The following is a 17,391-nucleotide window of genomic DNA, read 5'->3' as shown; positions in this document are numbered from 1 at the left end:
TATGACTATATAGTGTAAAAAAGGCATGAGAGAACATAAACCATAGAGTGGTGAGTAATTGAAACAAAAAAGAGAATAAAACACTTTGTAATTGTAAGGAACAAGGAAAAAACGGAAATCATTATGATTAAAAAGTAAAATAGTAAGAAAAAATAAATATTTAAAAAATATTGAACATTTTCGCTGTTTAGATTGATTTATCTGAAAACCAGTATTCCCATATGCACATCGTACACAATGTTTGCTCTGGTTCTGTTCTCATATTAAACCCACACTTCGTGCACGAACTCAAACGCGCTATTTCGTACCTAAACACGTGCACATGTTTGCCTGCACAACCGAACTCCATGTACGAACACGGTGTGCGTACACTCGTCGGTTCGTGGCACCAGTTTTCTCTTTCTCACTCTCATCGTCACTAGCGCTGGCTCGTTTTGCCATGAGCGAATCGTTCTCGTGTACACACTCGGTGTACGTACACGGATGTTTGAACTAGAGTTTGCACATCGTTCGCTTGAGTTCGATGTTCGAGGCGAAGTTGAACAAGTTGAACGCGTGCACGAAATTTTGTACACAGGTACAAAATTGTACATGTTCATGGGAAGTCTACTGAAAACCGTCACAGGGGGTAATGTCAGTAATTTTAATCAAGACCTTTGAGCAGGAGGATGTCGGGGATTGCCTGAAAAATGGTTACCACTTAGAGGCAGATATTTTAGTTGTTCGTCTGAGAGGTTTCATAACCCGCACTATTCATGCGAGAGCTCTACTGTGCTGAGCTATACTGTAGCTTAGGGTAATGCGTTCTTTCGTTCGAATCTCGCATTCGTCGTAAACAGGAATAAGGCTGTTAATCTCCAACAGCACTTTTACTAAAATTTAGGTTATGGAATTTGCGTTTCGACTTCGTTTCATCAGAATCCTACACTATCTTAGTGACAGGACTAAGCTAAACTGAAACAAATGTTTCGGTTTCATTAGTTTTTATCAGCTTGAAATGAGCTTCTTTTCTTACGGGGCATCATGCTTGACATGGGATTTACTCAGCGACATAAATTGTGTCTTTTGGAGCTAGCTTAGTCTTATCACTAAGCTAGTGTCGGATTCTGATGAGACGAAGTCGAAAAGCAAATGCCATAACTAGTTTAGTTGCTGGTTTTGTGCTCTTCAGCCGGATGGAGAAAACAGATTTTACCTAAATTGCTCTCCACAAAGGAGAAATAAAGAATAGTGCAAAATAGTTTTGTTAAATTTATTTAACACGGCTAAATACATTAGCATAACTAAGCCATTGATCTTTTATATTTTTTCAATATGAAAAATTAAAAAGTAACACAATGTTAACACTCGTCCGTCGGTTCTTACCGCCGTATTTTGCAGCTGCGCAGGTAGACGCTATTGCAGTTCCGAGGTAGACGCTATTTTGAGCCGCTCCTAACACGAGGAATTGAAGCAGGTAGGTTCCTGCTTTTCGAATGCATCTGGAGTGCGGTAAGGCAGTAATATTAGTCCCATGTTTATTATGCAGGGCGGCTGTAAAACTAGTATATGTAGATGCTACTTGTTGTTAAAATCTACTTAAAAACTTTTTGACAGTAACTAACAGCAATAAAAAACCATTTTCACTACAGTACAGTAATGTAGCCGTAATTTTTACTAAAACCGACTTCAATAACATTTAAATGCTATTTTACTGTTTGAATGCATATTAGGGAGGCGTTAATATAGATTATCCATGCTTATTGATTAGGTGGGATTAAGAATTGTCGCTGCTACGTTACGATCAACTCGAAGAACATGCAGAAGAGCGAGAATATAAAACAGCAACACTGCAGAGTGACTTTACTTTAACTTATTTTAACGACTTTATGAATTCTTGCACCAAAATAAACCTGCAGATATTCATCACATAATATTTAACCATTTAGCCAAAATAAAAAATAAAGAATTGAAGAGATCGCTTTTCCGTTCAGAATGACACTGACAGATACTCATTGTGAGTGTGTCGTCACTCTCCTTACGCATACTCTGTATGTCACGAGTATGCAGAATCCAGCTCTCATTACGAATGTCACAAAAAAAATTAAAGCGCATTCAAAACAAACCGAATTTAATTCGTGCCGGCAAAACCGTTGATGTTTTGGAAACTTATAGCAGTTTAAAGTGAATTTTTTAACATAAATGTTAACGTAAATCTGGCACTTGAAGTTATTTTTATGGCCAAGAAGAATTAATATACTAAACCCAATTCCAACCGATTGCTGCAAATGTCCTCAAACGTAAGTAATCCTAAATAGACACCAATATTGTCGAATTAACTAAAAAAGATGACAATTTACCGCCAAACTCCCGTTCCAGCAGAACAAACGATGGTTCAAATCCGCCTTCGACGACGAAATCAAACCGGTACCCGTGAAACGGACCGGATCGCTATCGGAGCCATCCGCTAATCATCAACCTTCGGCAGCGAAAGCACCCAAACTAACCAAAACGAACAGTTTCACTTTCGCAGTGCCCGCTGTTCCTGCAGCTACCGGTGCATCGCAGATCGATTGGTCCGTCGATTTAGCTCCCCGCACCGTCACTGATTTGGCCGTTCATCCGAAGAAATTGGATGAAATACAACAGTGGTTCCGGACGTATGACCGCGTCAGAGACTCCGAACCGGTGGCTATTCTCCTGGTGTCCGGTCCACCGGGTTGCGGAAAAAGCACCACCGTGAAAACCATCGCCGAGGATCTGGGCTATCGGGTGGCTGAATGGACCACTCCCGCCGATATGGATCTATTTTTTCACGATAACTATGACTTTGAAAATGACCGCCAAGAAACAACCTATCGTGAAAATCAGCAGAAACTGTTCGATAAGTTCCTTTACAAAACTTCCAGGTACTGCTCGATATTCGAGACCGCAGCGGAACAGAAACTACTTCTAGTCAAGGATTTCCCCAACGTTTTTCTTCGCGATCCCACCATATTCCTGAACTCGTTGGAATCCTATCAGGCGGTGGGAGCCTCTCCACTAGTTTTCATCGCTACCGAAACATCGAACAAAAAGCTTGACATTGTGTTCAACCTGTTTCCACCGGACGTTCTGCTGGACTTCAAAATTCACCACATAACATTCAACAGCGTTTCGGCTACGCTGATGAAAAAAGCCGTCAAACGAATAACGTCCCTGATGGTAGGAGCGGACATGGCCCGGCACTATCGCGTTCCCTCGCAGGAGCTGATCGAAAGCATCATCCTGTCGTCGCTGGGGGATTTACGGAACGTTACGCTGAACTTGCATTTTGCTTCGCTGAAGAATGCACCCCGGTTGTCCACGGAAGCGGTTAACGCGGGTGGTCGAGTGCTCAACACATCCGGTGTTGTAACCGGACGGGGTAAAAAGAAGGAGAAGAAGCTGAAGTCGGTCGGTTGTAATGAAAATCTTACCCTGATGCATGCGTTGGGGAGGGTGTTCAATCCAAAGTGTAAGTTGAATTGATGTTGGGAAGTTTGTTTGTTTTTGTTTAGCTTTTGTTTAATTACAGATGAAGAGACGGTTAAAGGCGAGGAAAAGTTTCATCACTCACCGGAGGACCTGACGGATGCGTTTACCTCTCAGCCGGGATCGATGATTTCGTTGATTCATTCCAACTACGTGCTGCGGTTCACCGACATCGAGGACATAAAGGAGGCGGCAGATGCGCTGAGTCTGTCGGATGTGATAATGAGCGAATATCGGGAGGATCTGCTGGCTAGCTACGGACTGAACATCGCGGTTAGAGGTACGATGGTGCACAATCGAAAAACTGCCGGCGGCTGGCAGCAGATACGAAAGAAGAAGGTCTACAGCAAACCAAGGTGAGCGTGGAGGGAATTGATTCGGCTGTCGAAAGTGGAGTTTGATTTTATCACTTACGTACATATCTTTTCAGCGTGACGAGTCACGAAGGGCAGCTGAAAAAGTATGGTTTAGAAACATCGTCGATATCCGCCGGACTGTTTAAAACTGACTATAAAAGATATCTCGATATTATCCAGGCAGGTAGAGTGTAAATTAATGTTTTTTTTTTTAGAAAAATGTTAACAAGGGTGGTGTTCTAGAAGTTTGTATATATATTGTTTACGCCATCTTAGGACCGACAATAAACTCAACATAATGAAAAGCAACGAGTAACTTATCTTGATAGCGGTTGTATAGAGATGATGACGCAGGGTGACTACATCCAGTTTTATGGGTCAATAATCTGTCATTGAGTTAAAATCTCGGTTGTAGTTAGCTTACATTGAAATTTGTGTGGTAAACGTTTCTGAGATTCTCTGGAGACTCTACTTTCAGAGATATTTTTTCTTAAAGCCAGGATAGGTTTTTTCGAATTCATCTCATCAGTAACAAACACCAATTTGGCACCATTTAGACACAAAACTCATCACACAACTTGTGTGAATGACTAAAGGCAAATCCAGAAACTATTTGCTTCTCCAACTAATTATGATGTTTTTGCTTGAAGCGAAGCTAAGTCCTTTTTAATGCAAAAGACTTAGAATATTTTCGGAAAGATGGAAGAGACGGGCCTGCAATACTCCTTATGGCCCACTCCCCAACAATATGGGTATTTTCGGTATGGACTTGAAGAGTAGGTGCCAGAAATTGATTTTTGACACCATTTTGAAATCAAAGATGGCGACTTCCGGCATAGCAAAATTCGCTAACTCAATCAATATGGGTATTTCCGGAATGGTCTTGACGAGTAGGTGCCAGAAATAAATAAATCTGCACCTTCCCCGCAAGGTTCATGAAAAATTCATTTTTGGCGCCATTTTCAAATCCCAGATGGCGACTTCCGGCTTAGCGAGATTCTCTACAACTCAATCAACATGAGTATTTTCGGAATGGTTTTGACGAGTAGCAGACAAACGTCGATGTTTGGCGTCATTTTAAAATTCTAGATAGCGACTTCCCGCATGAAAAATCTGGGCAATCATCCAAAACACCCTCAAATATAAGATCCAATCATAAACCAGCAAAATGCAAAATATTTTTATGTGTTCATCCAGAAGAGTGCGGTGAGAATGAAAGAGAGAGAAGAAAGAGACGTATGTGGTGTGAGTTGGGGGTTTGAATTTATTCAAATTAAACATATTGTTTAAATTTAAGTAAATTCAACTGTTTAATTAAAACAACTTACAAAAATACCTATATTGATTGGGTTATAGCGAATTTAGCTAAATCGGAAGTCGCCATCTTTGATTTCAAAGTAGCGTCAAAAATCAATTTCTGGCACCTACTCTTCAAGACCATTCCAAAAATACCCATATTGTTGGGGTATGGGCCATAAGTAGTCTTGCAGACCCGTCTCTTCCATCTTTCCGAAAATCTTCTTTTGCATTCAAAAGGACTTAGAATTTTTTTTTCAGAAAAAAGTCAGTCTTTTGCATTCAAAAGGACTTAAAATAGTTTTGCAAAAACCGCGTTAATTGGAAAATCCGCGTAAAAAAACCTGGGTGTAACTCACTCTGCAGCAAAACAAGCTTTGTTAAATAGCGTTACTTTTCTGAGCTCCAGTTTGCAGCGCTCTTTATTTATTTCTGGTTGATCATCTGTTCTTTAGAAAATCTGAAAAGTGTTACCACGCAAAGTAACGCTATGTAACACAGTGTTTTGCCCAGTCCAACTTTTCTCTAAAGTTTGACTGCAGTTCAATGTGTGCAATGTGCTAGTGCACTGCATTAAGGGGCTCTTACACGCGCAATAAAAGTGTCATTACTAATTAATATCATTACTGGATTGATTCTGTCACGTTCGCCCGAAAGACATTCGCCCGAAAGCCATTTACCCGAAGGACATTTGCCCGAATGTCACATACACCCGAATGTCATTCACCCGAATGCCACGAACACCCGAAAGACATTCGCCCGAATGCAACATAAACACGAATGCCATTCGCACGAATTCCATATACCCGAAAAACATCGAAATGTCAATCGACAAAATTTAATTTATTAAGATGAAATACAAATTTTATTACATTTGATGCTATGAAGAAATTAACACTAAAGCTATACCAGACAAATAGTTAATCCAATCACCTGATTTGTATGATTTAACTAGGGTTTCCAGTTTTAGGTCCTTTCGTGAGTTCTTTTTAGACTTTTTAGCTGTTGGTAGCGCTTGTAGTGTACGTAAAACATATGTACTAGGGTTTTTTCTCTTCAAGCTGCAACTGCTTCAACACACCATAGAATTTCCACGGCTTAACAAACCGTTCCATTTATTGTGCTAGTCTTCCACATTATTGGTGGTTCTAGGAATCTTTGTCGATACATTTTCGAAAACTGACCACGAAGCGGGGGACAAACAACGGTTATCGAGAAACTTTTTGATTAGTTTCCTTCCTACCAAAAATACAATTAATCCAAAAAATCGTCGAAAGCCTTTGGACAACTTTTCCTCAATTCTTCGGGTGCCATTGGAACACCTTGATGGGGCAAGAAAGCCAAGGCAACAACTTTTTTGTAAATTAGTTGCATTCGGTGATCTTCCGAATATTTTGTCTGATGACCAAGTTGTTTTATTTTTCTGAAAAAACTTTGGTTTAGATGGAAGAATCATCCGTGAATTAGGTGAAAGAATCATCCTGTCTCAAAATCCAATATTACGTAGAGAGCTATTTGGTATATAGATTCAAGAAATTGCTCTTGTTTTGAAAAAGGAATCAACCCTTATGTTTGAGTATACCGGGCAGACGAGTGGATTAACAGTTTCTTTGCAAACTTATTTGGCATGCAGATCCAAGGATTTGTCATGCTTGAAAGAAGCAATGAACCCCTAATTGTGGGAAAAGAGCTGCTCATGTTGAAAAGAAGGAATCAATCCCTAAGTGTGAGTAAACCAGGCAAACGAGTGGATCACCGGTTTAATTGCGAGGGTTATTTGGTATACAAACTCAAAGAACTGCTCATATTTAAAGAAGGAATCAACCCCTATGTTTCAGTAAACCAAGCTTACCAATGGATTACAGATTTGCCGAGTAGGGACCTCCGCTTCGGTTCCTCGACCTCGGTAATTGTGACAAAGCCGCATCACACTAGCTTCGTCACATAATATTTATGAGCTACTATTTACTAACGGTGTTGTACCAAATGGACTTCCACCATGCAATATACACTCAAAAAAAAGTAAACGTTATGCCTATTGATTTTACACATAGATTTTTGCAATTAACGGAGGCATATAGACACTATTTGCTGGCACATAAACCTAATGTGTGTATTTACAAGAAATATTAATCTTACATTCACATTTCATAACTATTGGGCACATAAAACCCCATTCTATAACAATATGCACATATAACTTATGTGTGTTCATACATAGTTTATACAGTTGACACATAGAAGATATGTGTGCGCGAGATAACAATAGCATTTCTTCTTCATATGAATTTTAAGCGGTTTGAAGCAAATAGAATTAACGTTTGGATTTTTTTCAGTGTATAATTACTAATTTAATTGATTCAATTCGTTAACGGAACATCTTAATATATATTTACCTCGATCGATGGTGTTTCCGAAAGATTTCTTATTATTTTGTCCGGTTTATCACAAAATTTCACCGCTCGAGCTGACAACTGCGTCCTATATGCATCAGTTTGCACCTGAAGAGCATTTGTGGCGTTGGCAACAGAATCTCATTGACGTCGGATAGTACACCTAAAGCGATGTCGCATAGCCACATTGGTCAGCGTACGGTTGACTAATGTGGTTACGCCACATCGCTTTTTAGTGCACTATCCGACTTCACTGCCGCTCAGTCGGCTTTAAACTAGCTATATCCCCTATGTTTGAGTTAACCGGGCAAACAAGAGGATCACAAGTTTGCTTATAACTCCGGCGACGGGTGGATCAACGCCTCGTCCAACGGAACCTCAGCGGCTTTGCGCCGCTTCGGATCCTTGGCCTCGGATATGCGGCCAAGCCGCATCACACTAGCTCCGCTGCATCAGCTCACTTGTTATTGTTCCGTTTATCAAACTTTGGTTAAAGATTTCACATTTCCGGCTCGGATTTGGTTTATTTAGGTTAAAATACATCCTTTTGGTAATAAACCGCATTAAAGTCGGACTTCTATCACTAAAGTCACTAAACTAGACAATTACCGATTTTATATTATGTTTGAGTGAATGTGGTATTCGGGTTAATGACATTCGGGCGAGTGGTCCATTCGGGTTGATGGCATTCGGGTAAATGGTCCATTCGGGTTAATGACATTCGGGTAAATAGTCCATTCTGGTAAATGGTTTTCGGGCGAACGTCATTCGGGTAAATGACTTTCGGGCGAATGTCATTCGGGCGAATGTGATAGAACCACTGGATTATTGTATGGGAATTCCGTTACAAGCGCCTCGGCCCTCGTGTAAGGGGCCCTTCACATTCACTGTTTGGATTATCAAAGTATATGTGGATCTGGCCGCACTGGTTACAGCGAGGATAGAGCTGTGCTAGTGAGAAAATAAAACGTCAAAAACGCATGGTATAAACATTGAGCCGCGAGTGATAGATTGATAAAAACCGCAAATTCTTTGTCTTCCAAAAGTTTGTTTTTGCTTGCTATACTAAAAACTTACAAAATAATGGTAAAAAAGAGTCCCAACAAATCCTCTCAATGGGAGGAATCCGATCTACACACAAACACTGATCCCGAGCCGCCAACGGACACGGAAAGTGCAGACGAGCAGACCGATTCCGACGCACAGCAACCCACCATGGACCAGCAGTCGGATGGAGACGAATCCTCCGACCCGGAAGATAATAGTTCGAAAAACATTCAACGTAAATCCAAGCCACCCAAAGTGAAACTTGTGACACCGCTCAAAAAACGAAAACCGGGAATCATTTACATTTCCACCATTCCAAAGCATATGAACGTGACGATTCTTCGGGAGCTGTTGGAACCGTACGGTGATGTAGGCCGGATCTATCTACTTCCGGAACGAAAAGGTAATAATATGGTTGCCATCACTAACAAATTAATTCGCCCGGCCAAATTAACTTCCAGACGGCAAGGTAAGGAAGAAAACGGCCAAAGGAAAGCGAGCGATGGTTCGCTACACCGAGGGCTGGGTGGAATTCAAGCGCAAGCGGGTGGCCAAGGCAGTTGTCCAGCATCTCAACACCAGACCCATCAGCACCAAGAAGAAGTCCGTGTTTTGTGATATGCTGTGGAGTATGAAATATCTGTCTCGGTTCAAGTGGATTCACCTGAGCGAACGTTTAGCCTACGAGCGGGCAGTTTTCAAGCAGAAACTACGCACGGAAATAGCTCAAGCACGGAAGGAGGCTAGCTTCTTCCAGAGCCATCTGGATCAGAGTGAGGGAGTTCGGAAGAAGTTAAAAAAAGAGAAAAAGCTTGCTAATAAAGTGCAGTGATTGTTATTTCATTGGTTTTCATGCAAGTCTGATCTTTCCTCGGTTGCGGGCAGGCTGTAGCCCTGTTTCGTAAAATCGTACAACTGTCCAATCGGGTCAACGCCTTCAATCTCGTCCGGTAGAAGATTATTTCCATCGTCGAAGAAAACGATATGCTCGTTGCTGCTGTAGATTAAATTCACACCATCGTCCTCGATGTTCTGCAGGACGATCTGATTGGCGTTAATTTGATAGCAAATTTCGTTCAAAATTTCCTCGTTTATGGCACCGTCTCCAAAGTCCGGCTCGTTGATTATTTGCGGTGGTTGCTGCGATGGTTGTACGGTCAAGTTTCGCAATTCAACCGGATGATTTTTCTCTTGATGTACTTTCAGTCGGACTCGAATTCCGAAAGCAGCCGCACAAAATTGACACTTGAATGGTTTTCCCGTGTGCTGGTACATGTGGACCTTCAACTGTTGCTTCTGTCGAAACGAGGCGCCGCACAGATGACACTTCTCCGGTCGATCGTCGGTGTGGATCAAAAGATGAGTTTTGAGGTGGTACGTTGAAGTAAATGTCTTTTGGCAGACGTGACAAGTGACGGGTTTTGGAGCCTCGTCGCTGGGATGTACCTTTGCTATATGGGCATTCAGAAACGCTTTTTTCAGGAACGTTTTGGTGCACAGTTCACAACCGAAGCGCTTTCCTGAATGAATGGTTTCATGTGTCTTGAGGGAATCTTCTTTTCCGAACGCTTTACAGCAAATTTTGCACGAGAACTGTTTGATACCGGCGTGCTGAATAAGCTTGTGTTCAGCTAACGAACCATTTCTGGTGAAACTTTTGCTGCATATGTCACACCGGAAGCGCTTTACCCCTTCGTGAACTATTTCCAGATGGTATCTCAGCGCATTCTTTGCCTTGAAGCGCTTGGCACAAATCTCACACAAAAATTCCTGTTCTAATTTTTTCTTCCTTCCTACCGCGCGACGATGCTTTAGTTCGTGATTATACCAGCTGCTTCTGGCTCGATACCACCGGCCACAGTAACGGCACTTGTACTTATTTTCGCTAGCATGAATTTCCTGGTGGCGAAAAAGCATCATTTTATTTTTGAATACCTTCTGACAGACGTCGCAGCGTTGTTCTCCCGCGGCTAACGGAACCTTCGGTCTGCTGCTTAGTTCATCCTCCGCAATCAGTTCTTCGGCAAAGTCTTCCTCTAGTCGATTGTTTCGCACACTACCCAAACTGCTCTGGTCCAGCTGGCTTATGATCTGGGCAATGTTTGCTTTTGTTTCTAGTTCCTCGTAAGCCGCCACTGCCTTACGACGGAATCGATCAATCTCCTTGAGACGTTCCGCGCACGGGAAACAAATTTCCGCCGGAATCGGTTCCACCCGCAGTGGCAACCGAGTTAGTTCGCTGTAGATTGTACTGAGCTGGACGCGTGATGATTCGTCCTCTTCCTCGCCGTTTCCGTCACCGGCCACTGGTTCGTAGTTGCTGAACAAGCTGATCAAGGGAGCTCCTTCCACCAGACAGGTACGACAAATAGCCACTCGGGTGGTGTTCATTGTTTATTCCGAATGTAACCAAAGTTACTCCACACTTGACCTGACATGCAGTTTAAACTAACAAATTATTCTACTTTATAAAATTACAAATTATTTAAAAAAATTTTACCTGATGTACGGTATAAATTAGTAGACTTTCGTACACAATAAAATCACAAATTACAAATAATTAGCGGAGCAAATATGTTTCTAGCCTATGACTAAATATCAAAACAAAGCGAACTGCAGAATCCGTCTGGAAAGAGATGCCGGCCGACATCTGTCAATTTAAACGAAACCGTTCGCTAGCGAACGCTTAACCACTTTTCGGTTCGCTTTTTTCGATCAGTCGGGTCAGTCCGTTTCGTGAGTTTGCAGTTGCAAGATGTGTGTTTTCTGTGCTGTTCGGTTGCGCGTCGGATTTAGGTGAAAAATGCTTGTTTTTTCTCGATAGTTTATTGGTGCATACATTGCCGGAAGTTCTGGCAGTGAAAAGAAGGGTGCTTTTTGTGTTTCAAATCTGAAGTGTACGGTTTGTAGAGCGACAGCGGAAAAAAACAAGATCCTCGTTCAGCAGCAAACCGACTTTGAACGAAAAACTTCCAATCCTCATCAACGGCAGGTGGTTGTTCTGATCGTGCTTCTCCCTCTGGCGCAGGGGTAGAGATAGGCTCGGAAGGGCCGCAAGTAGCAAGGAAGAAAAGCAATCATCATCATTCCTGCCTGCGTGCTGTGTTGCGCGTGCAAGTGTGTGTGAGTGTGTATGCGCGCGTATGCACCGGTGACCGAACCAACAGAAAAAAATGGTTCTGATTAGCTTACCTGTGTACGTGCATGTGTAAACCGTGTAAATCCGTTGCACCTCGATTCGCGATGATCCTTGATTCTGAGATTGTTACGATCAATAGCGATTGCAAGTATCCAGTACGTACGTGCGGAAATAAATTAATTCGATTAGTGATGTTTTGTCGAGCCGAGAACCTGGTGCAGAGAGTTCCACCTCTGTGCTCAAGCGCAGGAGCGAAAGAGTGAGAACCATAATATTTTGAAACCGACCGCGCTGTTATGACAACGGAAGAATAACAGATTCTGGTGAACAAAAATGTGTCAAAGGCAAATTTTTGTAGGGTGTTCGCAATCGATGTGTATCACAAAGGATCGATTTTAGAAGAAAAAAAAAGTTGGCTTTGAATATTAGTACAGAGGAAAACACACAAATTTAGTGAGTTGCTGTGAGAAACAGGTGAATACTACAGTGAGAAAACGTTCCCCATAATGAAGGTTACGGTTTGCTTCGGATCCACACGGTTTGTAGTTCCGTGTCCACCCGGAACAACCGTACGGAAACTGGAACAGGAGGCGATTATCCGCTACAAGAGAAAGGTACTAAACAATGATTTTTACTCGTTGAAATGGGTTACGGAATAGTAGATACTTTTCCTGGTTCTCTTCCTATGTAATGAGCATTGACGAAAATTTCAAAATTTAATGTCTAAATGCGATGTTTTTAGGATGAATGCGGGAAGCGCTCAAGAAACCTATTAAAGATGTATGTTTCCAAATTAGTTGCACAACTTATGTAGGACTGAGGAACTTTTCGTAAGGGTCCAGGACCTGGCTCATATGACGAGTCGAAAATTGTAGAATTGCATATTCAAGACTTTTATAATATTAATTGTGCCTACCGGAGAATAACCTTTGGCCTAAAACCTTATTTGTAAATGTTCTTTTTGACTTCTCAAGCCGTTCTTGTAGTTTATGTTGGTTTGTTATAAAGTGTTTGAAGTTTGTAGCAGTTACCATAATATGTTAGGGCTTTCCTGAGGCTCGTATAATTTGTTTGAACTTCTCAGGATCTTTAGATGTAATTCTTGTGAACTTTATGCATTCCATGTGCCTTGAAATTAGTAGAAATCTCTGGATTGTCGGAGGACTTTCCAGAAATTTGTAGGGTATACTAAAAGTTTGAAAAACTTGACTAGATCCAAAAGTTTGAAAAACTAGACTAGATCCTTGAGGATCGTCCCTTGCAATGCACAAACATAAAAAAATTTCGACTTTCTCTCATTATAAACAAATCATGGATTCCAAAGTTTCTCGATTCTAAAATTATTCTTATTGCAGGAATACTGTGGCTCTGAATTTATCTAAAGCCGATTCCTTAAATTTGAAGTCATAGAACTGTCATTTCATTTAACTCAAATTTTTTAACATTTTTTATTTTGGGATGCCTGTAATATCTAATTTCAGGAAAAGCAAAAAAATGGATGGTCTAAAACTGAAAAATGTTGGATACACGTATTATTTGGTTATTGAATATTCGGGTTTTGAAGTCTTGAATTTCTTAAATAGTTGACTCCAGGATTTAGCATTTTATTGGTTGTATTAAGTTAAATATTTTAATGCAGTTCTATATCCCTGGATAGATACATATTTTTCATATAATTTATTTATGTAATACGATCCAATGCATTAGCTCGACGGATCCTGTGGGTCTTTTATATATTTAAGACCCATGAAAAATAAAAGATCAGAAAAAGCCAGATGTTGACTTACCTTTGTGTGTGTGGAAACTTTTTTTTAGCTGCGGAGAAATATTCATTTCCTCGCCAATTGCAGTTAGCGTGTCATTTTTGTACACGTGTTAACGCTGCCACCTCTTCGCGAAAAAATCCTTGCTTGCATTGGCGAGTCACGAGAGTGAACCCGTCGTCTTTCGCAGTTGCTTCATCGCTATTAATGCGTGCTGGCTGTTGATGTCGAGGTGCTGTATGCTACTGTCGTAATTATTATTTCATGAACACTAGCTGCAAATTTGGCTACAGTTTGTAGTTTAGGTAAAGGTATTCTAGACTGAGTGTTGAATTGGATTTCCTTAGATTAGTTTTCCTTAGCGGTCTTTGGTCTTTTAGCACATAGTTCTGCGTAATATTCTGTCCAATCATATAACTAGCGCGTATTAATTTTTTTGTGGTTGTGGTTTGTTTATTTATACCGTGTTGTGTTGTATTCCAAAACTCAAGTACGAGCGGATAAGTTGGTTCCTCCTCAGACCATTTTAAATACGTTAAGAGTGGTTCCTTTATTTATCCTCAGTTACAGATTTCACCTCTCTGAATTGCAACCTGAATTGTTTATTGTCAATAGGTCAAGCAAGCGGTGCCAGAACCTGTAGCCATATCTTGATTATCCCATCTACGCTCGGCCAATTTACTTGAAGCTAACGTGCCATTTTCCTTAGTTCCACGATATGTATCAATTTTTTTTTTATTTTTTCTCACTTCACTCATTTTTTTGATAACTGATAACCTCCTCCATGGCTGGACTGTTCGCTGTTATAGTGTTTTAAAATATTGTGTTCAAAAAAATTTAATGATGGACCCTTTTTTGCAACGATTTGGTACCGGGATGGGTGTGGCCCATGCGACAAAATTAATTTATGGACCTGGCCTTACGATAGCAATGTTGTCGGTCACGGTTAATGGGTCGATATGTATAGTCCAAATGGTGGAAAAGATTCTCTGTGCAGCCGGTAAAAGGTATTCATGGCGGATAGAGATCTACTGAATTAAAATGCAGACAAGGCAGAATCTTCAGAAACATTTTTCCTTTTTAATTAATGATTGTATGTGTTGACCAAACGCTAACCGTTACTTTCTCGGCAACTCTCAAAGTACAAGGGAATATGCAAACGACCACACTGTTATAAGAACGCCTTAGTACACGAGAAATTGCCAACACGCTAGCAATCGCGACAAGCAAACGCCCCGCATTATAAGAATGAACAAAATATAATGCAAACGCTCGAGTTTTTCGCGATTATACAAACCCGGTCACAATCTCGCCATCATAAAATCGTCCAGGTGATTAAGTCAATGCGTTAGCACTTAGAAATTATTAGTTGGTGACTCCAATTATATATGGTACCTGACTTTCTTCCTTCATCTGAACCGTACATTCAATATTAAATATCAATAAATAATATTAAACCCGCACGAACATTCAGAAGCCCACGCTAATATGCAAACGACTACACGGTTATATTAATGAAGTCAGATACGCGAAGTTATACACACGCTAGCATACGCGACATAAAAAGTTCACGCAAAGCAAAAACGTTCACATAGAAACGCTTGTGCCTTTCGCGATAATACACGATAGTCACGATGCAACATGAGTGAACGTATTAAAAATTATAAATTTTTAAACGCAATCTCAATCGCAAACATATAAACGCTCGGTTCTACTCGATCGTGAAGTCTCCACTCACATCTGAACCCTATACTCATTATCGCGATCAGAATCATGGTATCAGCAAATGGGTTTAAACAATGTTTTAGTGGGTGACATTTCCTCTCTCGTCTGTAATTGTAGTGAGTGATTCTGACAGGGAGCCCTTCCGAGAATCCAATTCCATAGAATCAGCCAAAATGATTAAAAAATTCTTTAGTGGTTTTTTGTGACATTCTACGGTCCCTTTTTATTAATTTCATAGTTCTATGGTATACGAAATGTTAAATGAAATTTTTTTAAGTAGGTACTCTACACACAAAGTTTCATCGAATTTTCTTGTTTGGGAGATATAAAAAAATAGAATGGTTTCATGGTTCTTTAATTGTATACCTCTTTAGTTTGTTATGGCATCTATGCTATTCCAGATATTGTTCAGTATTTACGGTAAATAAGATGTTTCCTAACTTTGATTCGCTTGATTCCAGGTATATTTCCACTGCGGTAAATTATTCAATTTACAAGAGAAAGAATTTTCGTACCACTTGACTGAAATCTCACATCAATACGAATTGAGTTAAAAATACCGAACGGGAGAAAATTACGATCACGACTCTGACCACGACTGCACGTCATTTTGTGCGCAATCGACCCTAACCACCGTTCAACCTTGAAATTCCCGCATCATCAAGTCAGTCACAGCAGCTCTGACCGGGGCTCATCAACACGGATGAGCTCATTCCACCTCAGCCGCCGTCCGCCGTCTTCTTCATCTCCTACACCGAACCGTATCCACTGATAAAATGCTGGTGTCTGTCTCCCCGGTGGATGGAACAACGACCGCTCAAGTGAGTACGAGATGACGATACCGATGTTTGATGATGATGATCATAATGATGATGATGTTGTAAAGGCTTGCCCCGGACTGGTTTCGAGCCACCACAATGTATTCCGAATATTTCCCTGCGTGTGTGACTGTGCGCAGAAAACAAATAGTCCACAGAGTAAAACAACAAACGGAGACCCAATCGTCTTCATCTTCTTCTGCTTTGGTTTTAACAACAACCACTCTTCAGTCAATGCATGAATAGGCGAAAACACATCTCCCAAAACCGGTTCCCTGCAAGACGACGAGGTCGTGTCCGATGCAAAAAAATCGATGCCAAGAAACAAGCACGTCATCGCCATCATCATCAACAGCAACAACAACATCGTACAAACGACTTCAACTCTCTTTCAAACCAGATCACCCGTTCGGCACAAAACGAGGTGATTTAAAAAACTCCGGTCCCCTTGAGGAAAGAAATCCTCGGCTATTACTCTAGTTGTGCTGAATTCTAAAGGCTTCGAGCAGTACGCAAAACAAAAAAGAACCAGGCGGAGACCGTAACTCGTCAGTAATGATCCTCTTCCGGTCGTGTCACTGTCGCTGTCCGCGACAGTCCCCTCCAGGTGATCCGAGAATGGTATCTACACTGTCAAGTCGTCGAACAAGGCTTTCGGGCAAGCCTTTGCCGTTCCGCCAGGCTGGGTTAGATTCTCAATGGTCGGTCGGTCGGTTGGTCGTTGTAGAACGTGTCGTTTTCATTTACTCCTGATGGCCAGGGTCTAATTATATCATTTCCTTCCAACTGAAGAACAACGACGCGAACGACATACACGCGCTTTTTCAGAATCAGAAACTTAAATCAGGGATCGTCTGACGGCGCAAGCCCATCCGCCAACATCAGCGTTCCGTGACGATGCACAAACATGCAAGCAGGACGTCATTTATCAAGGGGACTTTACATATATTCAAGGGTCCCAGCGTTTGTGGTTTTACCTTCTCGCATCACAGAAGATTATTTACGGCGTCACTTGGGATCAACCGATTGGGAGACCCGGAGAGATTCTACGAATGATGGCGAACGAGGATAAGGTATTAACGAAAGGTAGCTGCCACAGGGGGAAGAAACATTTATTACACGAAACAAAACAAGTGAGCTGCGGCGGGCGGCATTCCCTAGAACCAGGTTTACACTTGAATTTTACTTTTCATATTTTTCCACTTCTACCTTGTCTTGTATGTATGGCTTCTGCTGTTGGCTGGCGGTAATCCTTCGATTGCGTTGCGTTCCTAGTATTCCGGCCCTCGGGCTAAATGTGAGTGTCAGCTGGTGGTACCTGAGCTGGCGGTACGCACAGACCGACGTCGACGACGACCATCA

The 17,391-nt window shown here is 41.4% G+C and overlaps 4 protein-coding genes across 7 annotated transcripts in view; 3 read left to right on the top strand and 1 right to left on the bottom strand.

The window, feature by feature from the left end:
- The first annotated feature begins 2,057 nt into the window (after positions 1-2,057).
- Positions 2,058-4,149, top strand: LOC131692524 (cell cycle checkpoint protein RAD17). 2 transcript variants are annotated; one of them, XM_058979643.1, is made up of 4 exons: positions 2,058-2,279; positions 2,362-3,475; positions 3,536-3,848; positions 3,923-4,149. In XM_058979643.1, the coding sequence occupies exons 1-4, from the start codon at positions 2,268-2,270 to the stop codon at positions 4,041-4,043; spliced, it is 1,560 nt and encodes a 519-aa protein (XP_058835626.1). In that variant the 5' UTR covers positions 2,058-2,267; the 3' UTR covers positions 4,044-4,149. The 2 variants fall into 2 exon arrangements, with proteins under 2 accessions (XP_058835626.1, XP_058835618.1); XM_058979635.1 differs by having other exon boundaries at positions 2,359-3,475.
- A 4,378-nt stretch (positions 4,150-8,527) lies between these two features.
- On the top strand, positions 8,528-9,422 carry LOC131692521 (uncharacterized). Its single transcript, XM_058979621.1, has 2 exons — positions 8,528-8,987; positions 9,046-9,422. Exons 1-2 carry the CDS (start codon positions 8,621-8,623, stop codon positions 9,414-9,416), a joined length of 738 nt encoding a protein of 245 aa, XP_058835604.1. The 5' UTR covers positions 8,528-8,620; the 3' UTR covers positions 9,417-9,422.
- A 2-nt stretch (positions 9,423-9,424) lies between these two features.
- Positions 9,425-11,186, bottom strand: LOC131692508 (zinc finger protein 160-like). 2 transcript variants are annotated; one of them, XM_058979599.1, is made up of 2 exons: positions 11,085-11,186; positions 9,425-11,015 (listed from the first exon to the last, which is right to left on the bottom strand). In XM_058979599.1, the coding sequence occupies exon 2, from the start codon at positions 10,973-10,975 to the stop codon at positions 9,425-9,427; it is 1,551 nt and encodes a 516-aa protein (XP_058835582.1). In that variant the 5' UTR covers positions 10,976-11,015; positions 11,085-11,186. The 2 variants fall into 2 exon arrangements, with proteins under 2 accessions (XP_058835582.1, XP_058835592.1); XM_058979609.1 differs by having other exon boundaries at positions 9,425-11,032; positions 11,085-11,173.
- A 139-nt stretch (positions 11,187-11,325) lies between these two features.
- Positions 11,326-17,391, top strand: part of LOC131692473 (partitioning defective 3 homolog) — a 127,155-nt gene continuing 121,089 nt past the window's right edge. Inside the window, exons 1-2 of one of the 2 annotated variants that reach the window (XM_058979567.1) lie at positions 11,330-11,380; positions 12,082-12,337. In XM_058979567.1, coding sequence (XP_058835550.1) covers positions 12,230-12,337 — 108 coding nt within the window. In that variant the 5' untranslated portion in view covers positions 11,330-11,380; positions 12,082-12,229. Of the gene's footprint in view, positions 12,338-17,391 lie in introns of both variants that reach the window. The other variant, XM_058979558.1, reaches the window with a different exon arrangement.

Source organism: Topomyia yanbarensis, chromosome 1, assembly GCF_030247195.1.
Source record: "Topomyia yanbarensis strain Yona2022 chromosome 1, ASM3024719v1, whole genome shotgun sequence".
NCBI classification, from domain to species: Eukaryota; Metazoa; Arthropoda; class Insecta; order Diptera; family Culicidae; genus Topomyia; species Topomyia yanbarensis.
Note: the sequence above shows the minus strand (reverse complement) of the source record. Positions and strands in the feature narration are given on the sequence as shown.

Bases quoted from the DNA above. Each gene is read 5' to 3' on its own strand.
- LOC131692508 (XM_058979599.1), bottom strand. From the start codon at position 10,975: ATGAACACCACCCGAGTGGCTATTTGTCGTACCTGTCTGGTGGAAGGA.
- LOC131692521 (XM_058979621.1), top strand. From the start codon at position 8,621: ATGGTAAAAAAGAGTCCCAACAAATCCTCTCAATGGGAGGAATCCGAT. The intron at 8,988-9,045 runs GTAATAATATGG...ATTAACTTCCAG, and splicing joins TCTACTTCCGGAACGAAAAG to ACGGCAAGGTAAGGAAGAAA.
- LOC131692524 (XM_058979635.1), top strand. The intron at 3,476-3,535 runs GTAAGTTGAATT...GTTTAATTACAG, and splicing joins GAGGGTGTTCAATCCAAAGT to ATGAAGAGACGGTTAAAGGC. The intron at 3,849-3,922 runs GTGAGCGTGGAG...ATATCTTTTCAG, and splicing joins AAGGTCTACAGCAAACCAAG to CGTGACGAGTCACGAAGGGC.